This window comes from Somniosus microcephalus, chromosome 1, assembly GCF_052327205.1.
Source record: "Somniosus microcephalus isolate GS21.2 chromosome 1, FLI_Smic_1.0, whole genome shotgun sequence".
Classification (NCBI taxonomy): domain Eukaryota; kingdom Metazoa; phylum Chordata; class Chondrichthyes; order Squaliformes; family Somniosidae; genus Somniosus; species Somniosus microcephalus.
Window position 1 is genome coordinate 437,273,342 of NC_140987.1, and position 14,393 is coordinate 437,287,734.

General features: G+C 43.7%; 1 protein-coding gene across 1 annotated transcript in view; it reads left to right on the plus strand.

Moving 5' to 3' along the window:
* tmem255a (transmembrane protein 255A) overlaps positions 1–9,446 on the plus strand; it is a 97,275-nt gene extending 87,829 nt beyond the window's left edge. The window contains exon 9 of the mRNA XM_086000999.1: positions 43–9,446. Coding sequence (XP_085857125.1) covers positions 43–195 — 153 coding nt within the window. The 3' untranslated portion in view covers positions 196–9,446. The remainder of the gene's footprint in view (positions 1–42) is intronic.
* Positions 9,447–14,393: the final 4,947 nt, after the last annotated feature.

Here is a 14,393-nt window from a genome sequence, read left to right on the forward strand (position 1 = left end):
GTCATTGATGCATTTAACGCCTACTGTTTCTCTCTCTACCAGCATCCCAGTATATTCTCAGCTTCAACGGCATCTGACGATTCACAGTCGATCTCACAATCTGCTTCTAGTTACATGTGGCCGCCAAACACACCGCCTCGCTACTCCCCGGCATACTATCCACCCGATGAAAAGCCACCGCCCTACACGCCATAGATCGGTCCTTACTTTCATCGTCACTACAGACTTCGGTCTTTTTGAAGAGCTCCACGGCAAGGGCACTGACCACGCGGATCACTTTGCGATCTCCATGTGCGTACTCTTATTGCTCACTCGCTGTAATGAGTTTGTAGAGGGGAACCCTCCTGTAAAAACCATCAGCCTATCATCCCGCTGCCTATTGCTAAGGGTCTGTTAGTCTTTATTTGTTGGAAAATGGTGCACTTATACTCTAGGTTGTAGTTTAAAAATAAAAGGACAGAAAAAGGATTTGTAAATTTAAAAAACCCATTAGCTGTGTCAGATCAGCCAGGATCTAATTGAATGGTGGAACAGGCTCAAGGGGCTGATTGGCCTACGCCTGTTCCTATATTCCTATGTTGCTAATTTATCAATTAAGCCATACAAATATATAATTTAAAGTGAATAATCTATTTTAGCTTTGTAGTATACCTTCTGATTTTTTTTTTTACCCGTTGAAATCCCCACTTTTTAGTCACCTGTGTTGCTCTTTACGAAGATAATGTGCATATTCTTGGTGCCTAGATAAATGTTTCAATGCTGCTGTTATGAAATAGATCCTGTGCTAAACTAGTTCAAAGGCTCACTTTCATATCATGGATCAGTGTGCTAGAAAATTATGCCATTTTTTCTTTCCTTGTTGCCATAACACGAGCCAGACAGACCAGGGAGGCCCCAGGCTTGTTCCTTTCTGTGCTGCATCGGGTGCCGTCTGCTGGCAGAAGTCTGGGCATTGCAATTGATCTGAGCACCCCTGGATTAAGGAGTGGAGAAGATCATCCAGGGTTCCAATTCCTGATCCGCGACCCTGCTGGAAGTCCAAAGTGGTGAGGACATTGGATGAGCACAGGATAAGGCTCAGCTCTTCGTGGGCCATGGTTCACACGAGTGATGGCCCGATGGGCAAGGTACAGGAGACACTCTCTAGCAAAGAGTCGGTGCCTTCAGAAGAAGAGAAGGGGAGGGCGAGGGAGAAAATTATGCCTTGGAACAAGTATAGCTCTGGTCACCAATTTCGCCTAAAGCAATCTGCGGACACACGTAAAGCACCTTCCCTAAAGCACGGAGGAAGGCTCAGAAAAGAATAGAAACATCAATACACAATCTCTAACAGCTTACGATGTGCCACTGTTGGAACCCGAGATCAAATTGTTTCCTGGTGTTTGCATACTGCATGGACCTTTATTGGGAAAGAATATTTTGGAAGATTTGGGGGGGAAGGCAAGGGGATATTCTATTTTTTGACGGTAACTGTTGCATTTATACATGGGATAACAAATGGCTTGGAGTGTGTTTGGAGGCTGATACAATTTCAAAAACCACGCATGAGCTTAGAGAGGCTTGTATAACCTCACTGACGATTATGTTACAGAACTGCCTCTAACCCAACTACCCATTTGATAGAATACAAAGGAGTTGTTACTTTTGCATTTATGAATGGTTGTGGTGTGTGAAGGTTTGCAGGAGCTGTGGCGTCTACCCCTGACAGCTCTGCGAAGGTGTGAGGTCTTGTGCCATCCGATGAGATTGCACAGTTATTTACATAGCTCACAACCACACATGCTCCTTTATTATTGGATATGTACATGTAGATACCCCATAGTCATCATCTATCCCATGATCCAGGAAGAATGAATTCCAGTGAGTGATTAAAGATCTTAACCATTCATGTGATATTCCAGAAGTGTGTTCAACTGATAAGTATCCTTGGGATTTAAACTCACAATTTTATGGTTAGAGAGTGTGAGAAAGATCAAGGATTTTTTTTTTTAGAAAGGGCCATGGCACCACTGAAGGTTGTCCTTCTAGTCGTCTGTCTTTCCCAGTTTAACAACCAACTTTCAACGCCCCTAAAGTGTGAGAGCTGGAAATTTCTGGGGTCAGCGAGGGCGGAACGCCAAATTTCTACCTGGAAGGGGAGGGGGGCAGGAATTTGGGACAGAAGCTGGTTCCGCCAGGATTTCACCCAGTTTAGACTGGCTGTTTAAATTCTGGTAAACAGAGCTATGGGCAGATCTACGGTTCATCCATGCCGCCACGTGAAAGGGACGTGCCTGCAGGAGTTCCTAGGCTATTGCGGGAAAATGTTGTCATTTATATCCTCCATAGTTTTCTCTCTAGGGTATTGGGATTGAGCTTTTTTTGACTGTCGCCCTAGCTCATCCTCCATCCACTTGGATTTATTCTAGTTGCTCTTCTCTAATACTTGCACGAACCTTTTTTAGCATGGTGACAAAGGCTACATGCAAGAACCCCAAGTATCAGCATTGTATAACCTCAGTAGACAAGTAGTCCACTTTTCTGGCTGTATTTTCATCCCAGAATTTTGTGTTGCTTTTTTAATTGCTTCACCACATTGTCTAGGCATAGAAAGTTGGTTTAGGGGGGCAGGAAACCGAGTTAGGACATAAATGGGTGTTGTTTGGACTGTTGAAGGATCAGAAGTGGTGTACCCCAGTGGTCAGTACTGGGTCCACTTCTGCCCTCCGCATACATAGGTGATTTGGACTTGGGCAAATCTCAAAAGTTGCTGACAACAGAAAGTAGAAGGTTGGCAAAAAGTAAAATTCTTCAGGAAGGCATAGACAGGTTAGCAGAATGGCCAGACAGACAGATGCAATCCAAGATAGATAAATGCACAGTACAGTGTAATACATTTTGGGAGAAAAACAAGGTATAGGATTTGTTGTAGAGGTATAGACTTATTGGAAAGACACTAAAGAACATGGATGAACAGAGGGAGAGGGAGAGTGAGAGACCTGGGGTGGTCAAATACAGAATTCCCTGAAAGTGTGAATGCAGGTAGGCAAATCCATTAAAAAAAAAGTGCCACTAGCATTCTGGGTCTTTTATATAGTACAAGAGCAAAGAAGTAATGATGAATCCCTCCTCAGGTTCACATGATGCAAAGCCACGTATGGATGGCCATAACAACAGTAAAAATGGAAGACACAAATTGGAGTGAGAAAGCTCAGCAGTAGTGGGGGGAAGAATGAAAGACTATTTTTTTAAAGTATGTTTCAAGGTACAAAAGAACATCAGGGTTTGATAACTAAACTGTTTGAACTTGGCTTTCATATTTTATGATTACACTAAAAATCATCTTTAGTATTACAGCTACACATCTCTCATAACTGATTACTCCATTGTATGTGTGCAGATTTTTTTTTAAATTCTTCATTATTGTATTTAATGTACTATTTTGTTTGCTATTGTGCTTCCTGAGACCCTTACTGCTTGCTAGGTGTTACTATAACTGATTGTGAATTATCCAACTATGCAGCTACCAATTTAAAACAATTTATGTAAAAGCTAACCTATTTAGGTTCTTTGCAAGAGAAGTTGTTACCAGTTTTTTTTTTTTTAATCCGGTTTCCAACATGTACTGCCCTGGAAACCTAAAGGGTGAATTTTCACAGGGGTTCTACGGAAATTCACCTGCCCAGTAACAACTGAAACTCCACAAAATGTGTGAACCCAGGCCCTGCGCATAAAATTCTCACAGATTCTGCGCATTTGTACAATAATAGTGGAATCATTGACACGGGCAGATTTCCTTTGTCTGTAGCGAGTTTATAAGAAGTGGATTAACAATATCAATATGCCTAGTGCACAGAGGGCAACTAACACCCAAGTTACAATTTTTCCTGAATCATTAATTGAATTATTGTTGTGTTGACCACTTAAAAGTCTACTGTTTATTTCTACCATATATTAGAATTGTATAGTGATAAAGAAAAATGTAAAATTAGCATTATTATGTCTAGGTAATAGATTTATTTATAAATTATTATTAAAATGGCAATATATTTTGCTGTTTACCATGCTACAGCTCAGTAGCCACCTAGAGTTTAATAAAATGTGTAGCTTATAACCAGGAACCATTGCTTTGTACAAAGAAAGATTACCTACCTCATAGGGTCTTCGTTCTTTGGTATGATGCATCCTCCAAACACCACTGAATCAAGGCTGGATTCAGCGTTCCAAGGAGCCCATGTGGTGGACGATGGCCACTCATGCCACATTGGTAATGCTAACCCAAATATTGCCACTGCTCCTCAGCTGTAAGTAAAAAGGGCCCTATGCATAAAATCTTATTACAGGAAACTCTCGTTTAAACGACACCTAATTATCCGGAATTCTCTAATAACCGGCAAAATTCTGGAGTAGGTTTTGAGGCTTCCGTATACTGTATATTTGTGACTGTGTAACCGGGGTTCTGGTACCTTTTGTCGTGTAACCATGGCTCCTGCACCTCTGGTTGTGTAACCGGGTCCCATGTACCTCTGGCTGTGGAACGGTGCTCCAGCACTTGTGGCTGTGTTACGGGGCTCTCATACCTTGGGCCATTGTCAATCCATGTCCCTTCTTCGTTATCCGGAATTTTTAATCAACCGGCACCATCCCGGTCCCATCGGTGCCGGATACCAAAGAGTTTCCTGTACATGCATCCTACACCAGGCCTGAGGGGATGGTTGGGTGGGGACACTATGTGGATGATTCATCATATCAAAGAATGAAGATGACCTTACAAAGTAGGTAATCATTTTCATTCAGGATCCTCAACTCACCAATGGACACTAGCCCAAACATACTTAGGACCAGGAGGAGGGAAGGGAAAGCAACAGATATCCCAGTAACAAAGATGCATCTACCAAAAGTGTTACCATCTATGCCTGTTAAACTCGAGCAATTTTGTTTTGTTAACATATGTAGGTTGCTCCACGTAGCTGCCTTATATAGACTCGATGAAGACCTATTTCAAGGATGCCAATGAAGCAGATATGGAACAGGTAGAATCACCTTTTACTGGACCACTGGGGTTCCTGCTGGAAAGGCTGTAACAGAGAAGGCACCTCACTAATCTTTTCACAAGTCTTTGCTTGGAAACCTGCTTCCCTTTGCTTTGGGCCGTATGAAATGAATAGCCTTCATGTTTGGTGGAGTGATCTGGTACCATCCACCTAGAATGCACAACCTCTGCAGCCGTCCATACAGTGAACGCAATATTCTAAGTCCAACTGATGAGGAGATGGGTAGAAGGAAATGGTTACAACCTCTTGTCCAAATGAAAATAGGAAACTACTTCTGGCAGGAAATGCAAATGTTTCCTTGGATCCACATAGAGTGCCAAATTAAATGAGGCTAACTGATCTCCCTGATTTGCTGAGTTGAAACTAGATCCATCAAAGCGCACTCTTTCAGGGCAGAAACTTAAGCTTACAAGTGCTGAGAGGTTGAAAAGGATGTGCATTAAATTTGTGTACGGCTAAATTGGGATTCCAGTTTGGGTCATGTGGGAGCTTGATTTATCTCTGACTGGGAAAACAGACCTCTGTGGGATCACTGAAGCAGCAGTTTCAACTATAAGGATGTCATGAACAGTCAGGCATTGGGTACAACAAACACCGCTGCATCGTCCTCATTTCTCCCCTCCCTCCCTCCCCCCAGAGGTGCTCAGTACCAGTAGGTACTGCTGAGCCAATGCTGCCCAACTGGGACAAGCAGAACAGGTTGTTTTGTGCCTATGACTGCTGTTCTCTATTCTCACCTGAATAATATGGGCATTCTGTGACAGGAATGCTGATGCATTTGGGTGGTAAATGCTGGGCAGATATGGCATGTGGTGGCATCGTGCTTAGACAACAGGCACCAAAGGCATTTGTCCTGTCTGTTAAACACAGTGAGGGCCTTGCTGCATTTAGCGAAATGATTGAATTCACAAGACTGGGCTCATCTGTGATCCACTATTATCAAATAGCCTGTCAACACTAATAATCAAGGCTTGCATATGGCTAATGGTCACTTTTTGGTAAGGTCCAGAGAGTGATTAGAACCTGTAAGGACTCCAGTAAGGAGTCAAAGCATCTAGGAGAGGGGGGGAATTAGCAACTAAAATAAAATTGTAGAAGGGAGAAAGGTTGATAGAAAAAAAGCTGACGTGAAGATAAAATGATCATCAAGAGATAAGGTGATGATCGACAGGGTTACTATCAAAATCAATAGTGAACAAGAACAGAGAACATTGATCCTGGCAGGTAAAACAACTTGTATTCCTAAATTGCTCCTCACATGCAGAGACGTGTCGCCAAGCATTCTACAGGGCAGCAGGCAGAGAATGGGCACACAGCAAGAGGGACAAATGGAGGACAGAAGCATAGTTGAAGAGTTAAGGGGGCTTTTGAAGGAAGAGGGGGAGTTGGCAACAGTCACCCATGGTGGAGTGAGGGAAGTAGGGAACAAGGAGCGGGCCCATATGAGAGGAGCAGAGGGTCCATGCGGGGGGCATACTTCTGAAGATCACTGAAGTAGGTTGGCTAAGCAGGGATTCGAAAGTAAAGACGAGGGCCTTAAAAGACAATTCACTGGAGCATGTGGAGTTTGACGAGGAGAGGGCAGGCGGCATGGGAGATGTTTGAGCAGGTGAGGTCACCAGCTGTAGAGTTTTGGATGAGATGTACTTTGAGGAGGTTGGAGGTCAAGAAGCAGAGCATTGGGGAGGGCAAGCCTCATGGGAATAATGGTCTAGTTAAGGATTTCAAGAGCAGCAGGGCCATGTGCTGGGGAGAGGCAGGTGATGTTACAGAGGTGAAAGATTGAGAATAGACACTCTTGACATACACAGGGTTTTATAACAACATGGCAGCGGGATAGCGTGTAACCTGACATCACCACATACCAATGTTTAAAAACATCCCGTCACCATGTGGCTTTGCTTGAATCCAGCCTGGTGAGCTCCAGTGGTGGGTGGAGGATACTGAAAGAAGAAAGCCCTAATTTGAGCTATTTTCAGCTCCTGACAAATCTTTGAAATAATGGCAGTGGAACAACAATTAAAACTGTTCTAAGGAATCCCAAAATGGGACTTTTATATCTAATATAGCATCTGTTTGTTTGTTGGAGAATACTCTGCTGAAAAACTGATTAACCTTTTTGCTGATCATGATTTTAAAGGCTGAATTATGCTTCCATGTTCCACTTCTATACAAAACCACATTTCTAGAAAACCTGAAAATAAACAATTTAAAAATGTGTTGTTCTATTTGTCAAGATTCAACCGACGTAATAAAACTCACTACGCACTTGGTTTGAGCATAAAGCAAGGCTTTAATCAACTTGTTTCAGAACATGGAGGTCTAGTTGTACTTCACTAGCTCCTTGTCTTTACAAAATGTCCCTAGCAAGCTGGGGCCAACGCCCGAGTATTTATACTCCTTGGACGGCGCCACCAGCTGGCCGTCCAGTGTTATTTCATAGGTAGTTTCTCAATGATGAGATTTATGACATCAACTTTCACACTTTGCTGACCTGCAGTAATGCCAGTGTCCTACAGCCAAGATGAAAGCTATTGTTACAAATAACCACTCTCTTCCAAGCCGTGAGTCATTACTATTTTACGGTGAAAATTGAAAAGGTTTCAACTTTCGAGGCTAGGGCTGCCGACCCGCCAGGATTGTCCTGGAGTCTCCAGGAATTGAAGATTAATCGCCAGGACACTGCTACGAGCGACCCAGGAGAAAAATCATCAGGACATTAAAAAAAAGTTGTTTTTTTCCGTTTTCTTTGAACACAACCGTTTACTATTTATAAAATAAGCGGACATGGGAGGGGAAAAAAGCTGTTTGACGGGATCATGAAGTCATGTGATGGAACCGCCAGGAATACGTCCATCCAGAGTTAGCGTCCTTAGTATCGGGCCGATTTTCCTGACCCAGCGATGGGCAGGCTTACTGCTGATGTCATGAGCTAGCCATTACAAGCAGATTCAGAGAGGTCAACGTGTGGCTAGAGGCATGGTGTAGGAGGGAAGGATTCAGATTCAAGGGGCCATTGGGACCATGATTATGGGCAAGAATGAGCTTTATCGACGGGACGGCCCACCTCAAAACAGAACTGGGACCAAAATCCTTGTAGGGAAGAATTTAGGCTAATACAGAAAGGGGAAGGGTAATGTCAGAGAGAAGAGTAGAGGAAGGTTGAAAGAGATTAGGCCGGACAAGACAGTAAAAATAAATATAGGAACAGGAGTAGGCCATTCAGCCCCTCGAGCCTTCAATTAGATCATGGCTGATCTGTACCTCAACTCCATTCACCCGTCTTAGCTCCATATCGCTTGATACTCTTACCGAACAAAACTCTAATCGATCTCAGTCTTGAAAATTTCAATTGAATGTTCACATTGAACATTATCTGTACACCTGCAACATACAAAATTGTAACAAATAACTTGCAAAATGATGTACAAAGAAGTGACCATCCAAAATATAGACTTGACGTACCAGAGTGAAAATGTTTTAAGAAGTGGGAAAACGCAAGATAATACAACAATCATCATGGTTACACTAGGTGGTAACATATTAAAGATTTAGAAATTCTTGTTGAGAAGTCATGTAAAATGTGCAAACTACATGAGATTGTGGTAACAAAGTACAGTATTAAGATGCATTGGTAACAAAGTACAGTATTAAGATGCATTGAGAGGAGCATTGAATGCTTGTTGGTGAGACGACCACACTTAGAATATTGCATCCAGTTGTGATGAACTTACCTTACAATGTACTAGAGACAGCACAAAGGACAGAAACAAGGATGATCCCTGGGTCTAAATCAAAGTGCCATGAAAACGCAGTTGGGGAGCTTGGATTGTACACATTATAGAAAAGTGGACTGAGAAAGTAACGTGATTCCAGTCTTTAAAGACAATGAACAAACTTCATAACATGAAAACCTCAAATTATTTTCAGTTAAACCCGGGGACCATCTTCAAGAGAGCGCAACAGATTGCTGGTACAGGATAATAAAGCGATACAAGCTTAAGATATAGTACAAGATACAGAAAGTAGCTTTAAGTTTTCTTTCTGATAAATAGAAGCTAGGATTGACAGTGAAACTTGTTGCTACGCGTTTCTAATGAATTAGCCAGCTGGACAGACCAAGTGGCCTTGCTCATACACAAACAGCAGCTAAGGTCCCACCCCTCCCTCCAATCCAGGTTTGACCATTCACTATTAGTTTTTAGGAGCACCTAATTTCTTCAAATGTTTTTACTTCAGATGCCAAATATTTTCTATGTGGTTTTGTCATACTCAATGCTCTTAGTTTTGAAACTGTCACTTTTTAACTCTTGGATTGTATTTTGATTATATGGAGTATTGTACCCAAGCTGGTTATCCGAGATTCCATTCCGAAACATCACACTGTTCATTAAGGTGGATTAAATAATTACTCAGTCCAAATAGTTCCAGAATTACAATGCCTTTCACATTCTTGGAATTTTTTAATACAATTTTGATGTTGGCACACGAAGAAAGAAAGACTTGCATTTATATAGGGCATTTCACGACCACCGGACATCCCAAAGCACTTTACAGCCAATGAAGTACAGGAAAACTATTTTATTTTCGTATAGGGTCAAATGTCTTTGCACTCACAGTAGTGGTGCTGGCCTCCCTACGCAGTGGGACTGGAGAGTAGGTAATGATATTAGCTTTGGCTGATCGTGGCATGCTAGCTCACAAATGGGGCTGATCACAAGAGTGTGATAAATATAACACAATGGATAGGACTGTGATGGTGGTACAAATTGGCAGATAATGTGACTATCTGCACTTACCTCCATCACAGCAAGCAAACAGTCCAAGGCTATGATTGCCAACCACCGCGTGACCGTCAGGTAATAGGAGGAACTGACTGACCACAGCATAGGCAACATTTGGTTACTGTGATTCAACAACAACAACTTGAATTTATATAAAACAGAAAATGTTGGAAATACTCAGCGGGTCAGGCAGCATCTGGGAAGAGAGAAACATAGTTAACCTTTCAGGTCAACCTGAAACATTAACTCTCTTTCTCTCTCCACAGATGCTGCCTAACCCGCTGAGTATTTCCAACATTTTCTGTTTTTATTTCAGATTTCCGGCATCCGCAGTATTTTGCTTTTGTACTTGTATTTATATAGCGCCTTTAACGTAGTAAAACATCCCCAGGTGCATTATCGAAATTTTTTTGACACTGAACCAAATAAGGAGATATTAGGGCAGGTGACTAAAAGCTTGGTCAAAGAGGTAGGTTTTAAGGAGCGTCTTAAAGGAGGAAAGAGAGGCGGGAGGTTTTGGAGGGAATTCCAAAGCTTAGGGCCTAGGCAGCTGAAGGCACGGCCACCAATGGTGGAGCGATTAAAATCAGAATGTTCAAAAGGCCAGAAATGGAGCAGCCCTGATATCTCAGGGGGGTTGTAGGGCTGGAGGGGGTTACAAAGATAGGGAGGGGGTGAGTCCATGGAGCGATTTGAAAACAAGGATGAGAATTTTAATATCAAGGCATTGCTCACCCAGGAGCCAATGTAGGCCAGCGAGCACAGGGGTGATGGGTGAACCGGACGTGGTCCGAGTTAAGACACGGGCAACAGAATTCTGGATGACCTCAAGTTTATGGAGGGGAGGCCGGCCAGGAGTGCTTTGGAATAGTCAAGTCTATTGGTAACAAAGGCATGGATGAGGGTTTCAGCAGCGGATGAGCTGAGGCAAGGGCAGAGTCGGGCGATGTTACGGAGGTGGAAGTAGGCGGTCTTAGTGATGGTGCGGGTATGTGGTCGGAAGCTCATCTCAGGGTTAAATACGACACCAAGTTTGCGAAGGGTCTGGTTCAGCCTCAGATAGTTGCCAGGGAGACGGACGGAGTCAGTGGCTAGGACCGAAGATGATAGCTTCGATCTTCCCAATATTCACCATTTTATAAGCAATGGGTAGTGGAAATGCTTATTAACCACAGCATACTTAACAATTCAAAAAATGCATTCAATTTTCTCTCCTTTCATGAAGATGTCAACTCTGTTGCGGTGTGGTTTGTGGACAGCAGCAGCCCTCTGGTACCTCACCCCAGAGGACATTCTTTATCAGTGATCTTAGACAGTGAGGGGTGATAGGCTATTCGACTGTGACAAGCATCATTCGCTTATTCGCTGCTCACGATGCGGTCTCCTCTACATTGGGGAGACCAAACGCAGATTGGGTGACCGCTTTGCGGAACACCTCCGTTCAGTCCGTAAGGGTGACCCCGAGCTTCGGTCACCTGTCATTTTAATTCACCGCTCCATTCCCACTCGGACCTCACCGTCCTTGGCCTCTTGTATTGTTCCACGGAAGCTCAACGTAAACTCGAGGAACAGCACCTCATCTTCCGATTAGGCACTCTGCAGCCTTCCGGACTCAATATCGAGTTCAACAATTTCAGATCATAACCCCGGCCCCTATTACATTTTTCTTGTAATTTTTCCACTCCTTTCCCCTCCCCCCCATTCCTTTTGTTTCTCTCTCCCACCTGGCAGCTATCTCTTGCCCTGCCAGTACACTTTACACCTAATCTCAGCCTGTTACCATCTCGTCTAGCTTCTAATACCTTTCATTGTCTCTTTTACTTCTTTTGTTTCTTTCACTTCTTTTGTCCGATCGCAGCCCTGCCTTCGATCTATTTTCTTTTCTTTCCAGTTTTGAAGAAGGGTTCGACCCGAAACGTCAACTCAAATTTCTCTCCACAGATGTTGCCTGACCTGCTGAGTTTTTCCAGCATTTTCTGTTGTTATATCATACTACCCAAGCCCAGTTCTGTTCTCATCTGACATCCATGTATGCACACTTTCCAACAGGGGATCACTGGGTAGTGTAAATGTGATCTATAATGGGTAGGTTAACAGGATAAGCACAATTTGGGAGGGTTGTGAACCTAATGGGACTGACTACAAATGACAGTCACACCGCACACACAGTAAGGTAGAAATGTGAACGAGCTGGATGCACTGTGATGGATACCTAATGCCTAATGAGCAGCTAATGCATTGACTGTAATAAACATCCATAGCGTAATAGTAGGTAAATGTAAATGACCTCCATTACCTAGTAAGTAAAGATAAATGACTGTGACACCCATTGCAAGTAAGCAAATAAGACTGATGCATTCACTATAGCATGGCAGTTAATCAATAGGATTGAGTGATGGATCTCTATAACATGACAGGAGACATTGGTAATTTAATTAACGGCCACCATCACAGATAAGCAGGTAGTAGGACAGTGTGGCTGACCTTCATTCGGTGCAAGGTAAGTAGAACTGGCCAGGATGGACTGCAATTGACCTGGTCCATCGTTAACTCTGATGTCCCCCAAGGATCTATCTTTGGCCCCCTCCTATTTCTCATCTACATGCTGCCCCTTGGCGACATCATCCGAAAACACAGCGTCAGTTTCCACATGTACACTAACGACACCCAGCTCTACCTCACCACCACTTCTCTCGACCCCCCTCCATGGTCTCTAAATTGTCAGATGCTTGCCCGACATCCAGTTCTGAATGAGCAGAAATTTTCTCCAATTAAATATTGGAGAAGCCATTTTTTTCGGTCCCCGCCATAATCTCGGTTCCTTGCCACTGACTCCATCCCTCTCCCTAACATCTGTCTGAGGCTGAACCACACTGTTCGCAACCTTGGTGTCATATTTGACCCGGAAATGAGTTTCCGACCGCATATCCAAGGCATAATTAAGACCGCCTATTCTCACCTCCGTAATATCACCTGTCTCTGCCCTCACCTCAGCTCTTCTGCTGCTGAAACCCTCATCCATGCCTTTGTTACCTCTAGACTTGACTATTCCAATGCACTCCTGGCTGGCCTCCCACATTCTACCCTACGTAAACTTGAGGTCATCCAAAACTCGGCTGCCCGTGTCCTAACTCGCACCATAGAGTCACAGAGTTATACAGCACAGAAAGAGGCCCTTCAGCCCATCGTGTCGGCACCGGCCATTTAGCCCTATCTGTTCTAATCCCATTTTCCAGCACTTGGTCCGTAGCCTTGTATGCTATGGCGTTTCAAGTGCTCATCTAAATGCTTCTTGAATGTTGTGAGGGTTCCTGCCTCTACCACCCTTTCAGGCAGTGAGTTCCAGATTCCAACCACCCTCTGGGTGAAAAAGTTTTTCCTCAAATCCCTTCTAAACCTCCTGCCCCTTACCTTGAAACTATGCCCCCTGGTTATTGACCCCTCTACTAAGGGGAAAAGTTCCTTTCTATCTACCCTATCTATACCCGTCATAATTTTGTACACCTCAATCAGGTCCCCCCTCAGCCTTTTCTGCTCTAAGGAAAACAACCCCAGCCTGTCCAGTCTCTCTTCATAGCTGAAGCGCTCCAGCCCAGGTAACATCCTGGTGAATCTCCTCTGCACCCTCTCCAATGCAATCACATCCTTCCTATAGTGTGGCGACCAGAACTGCACACAGTATTCCAGCTGTGGCCTAACTAGCGTTTTGTACAGCTCCATCATAACCTCCCTGCTCTTATATTCTATGCCTCGGCTAATGAAGGCAAGTATCCCATATGCCTTCTTTACCACCTTATCTACCAAGTCCCGTTCACACATCACCCCCTGTGCTCGCTGACCTACATTAGCTCCCGGTTAAGCAACGCCTTGATTTCAAAATTCTCATCCTTGTTTTCAAATCCCTCCATGGCCTCACCCCTCCCTATCTCTGTAATCTCCTCCAGCCCCACAACCCCCTGTGATATCTACGCTCCTCTAATTCTGCCCTCTTGAGCATCCCTGATTATAATCGCACAATCATTGGTGGCCGTGCCTTCTGTTGCCTAGGCCCTAAGCTCTGGAATTCCCTGCCTAAACCTTTCCGCCTCTCCTCCTTTAAGACGCTTCTTAAAACCTACCTCTTTGACCAAGATTTTGGTCACCTGCTGTAATTTCTTATATGGCTCGGTATCAAATTTATTGTCTTATAATACTCTTGTGAAGCGCCTTGGGATGTTTTACTATGTTAAAGGCGCTATATAAATACAAGTTGTTGTTGTTGGTGGTGGTAAATGTCTAATGAGAATATCAAGAACAGAAATGGAGTGGAGTGTGACTGACTTAGCAGGGCACACAAGTAAGAACATAGAATGTACAGCACAGAAACAGGCCATTCGGCCCAACTGGCCCATGTTGGTGTTTATGCTCCACACGAGCCTCCTCCCTCCCCTCTTCATCTAACCCTATCAGCCTAACCTTATATTCCTTCCTCATGTATTTTATCTAGCTTCCTCTTAAAATGTATCTATGCTATTCACCTCAACTACTCCTTGTGGTAGTGAGTTCCACATTCTAACCACTCTCTGGGTAAAGAATT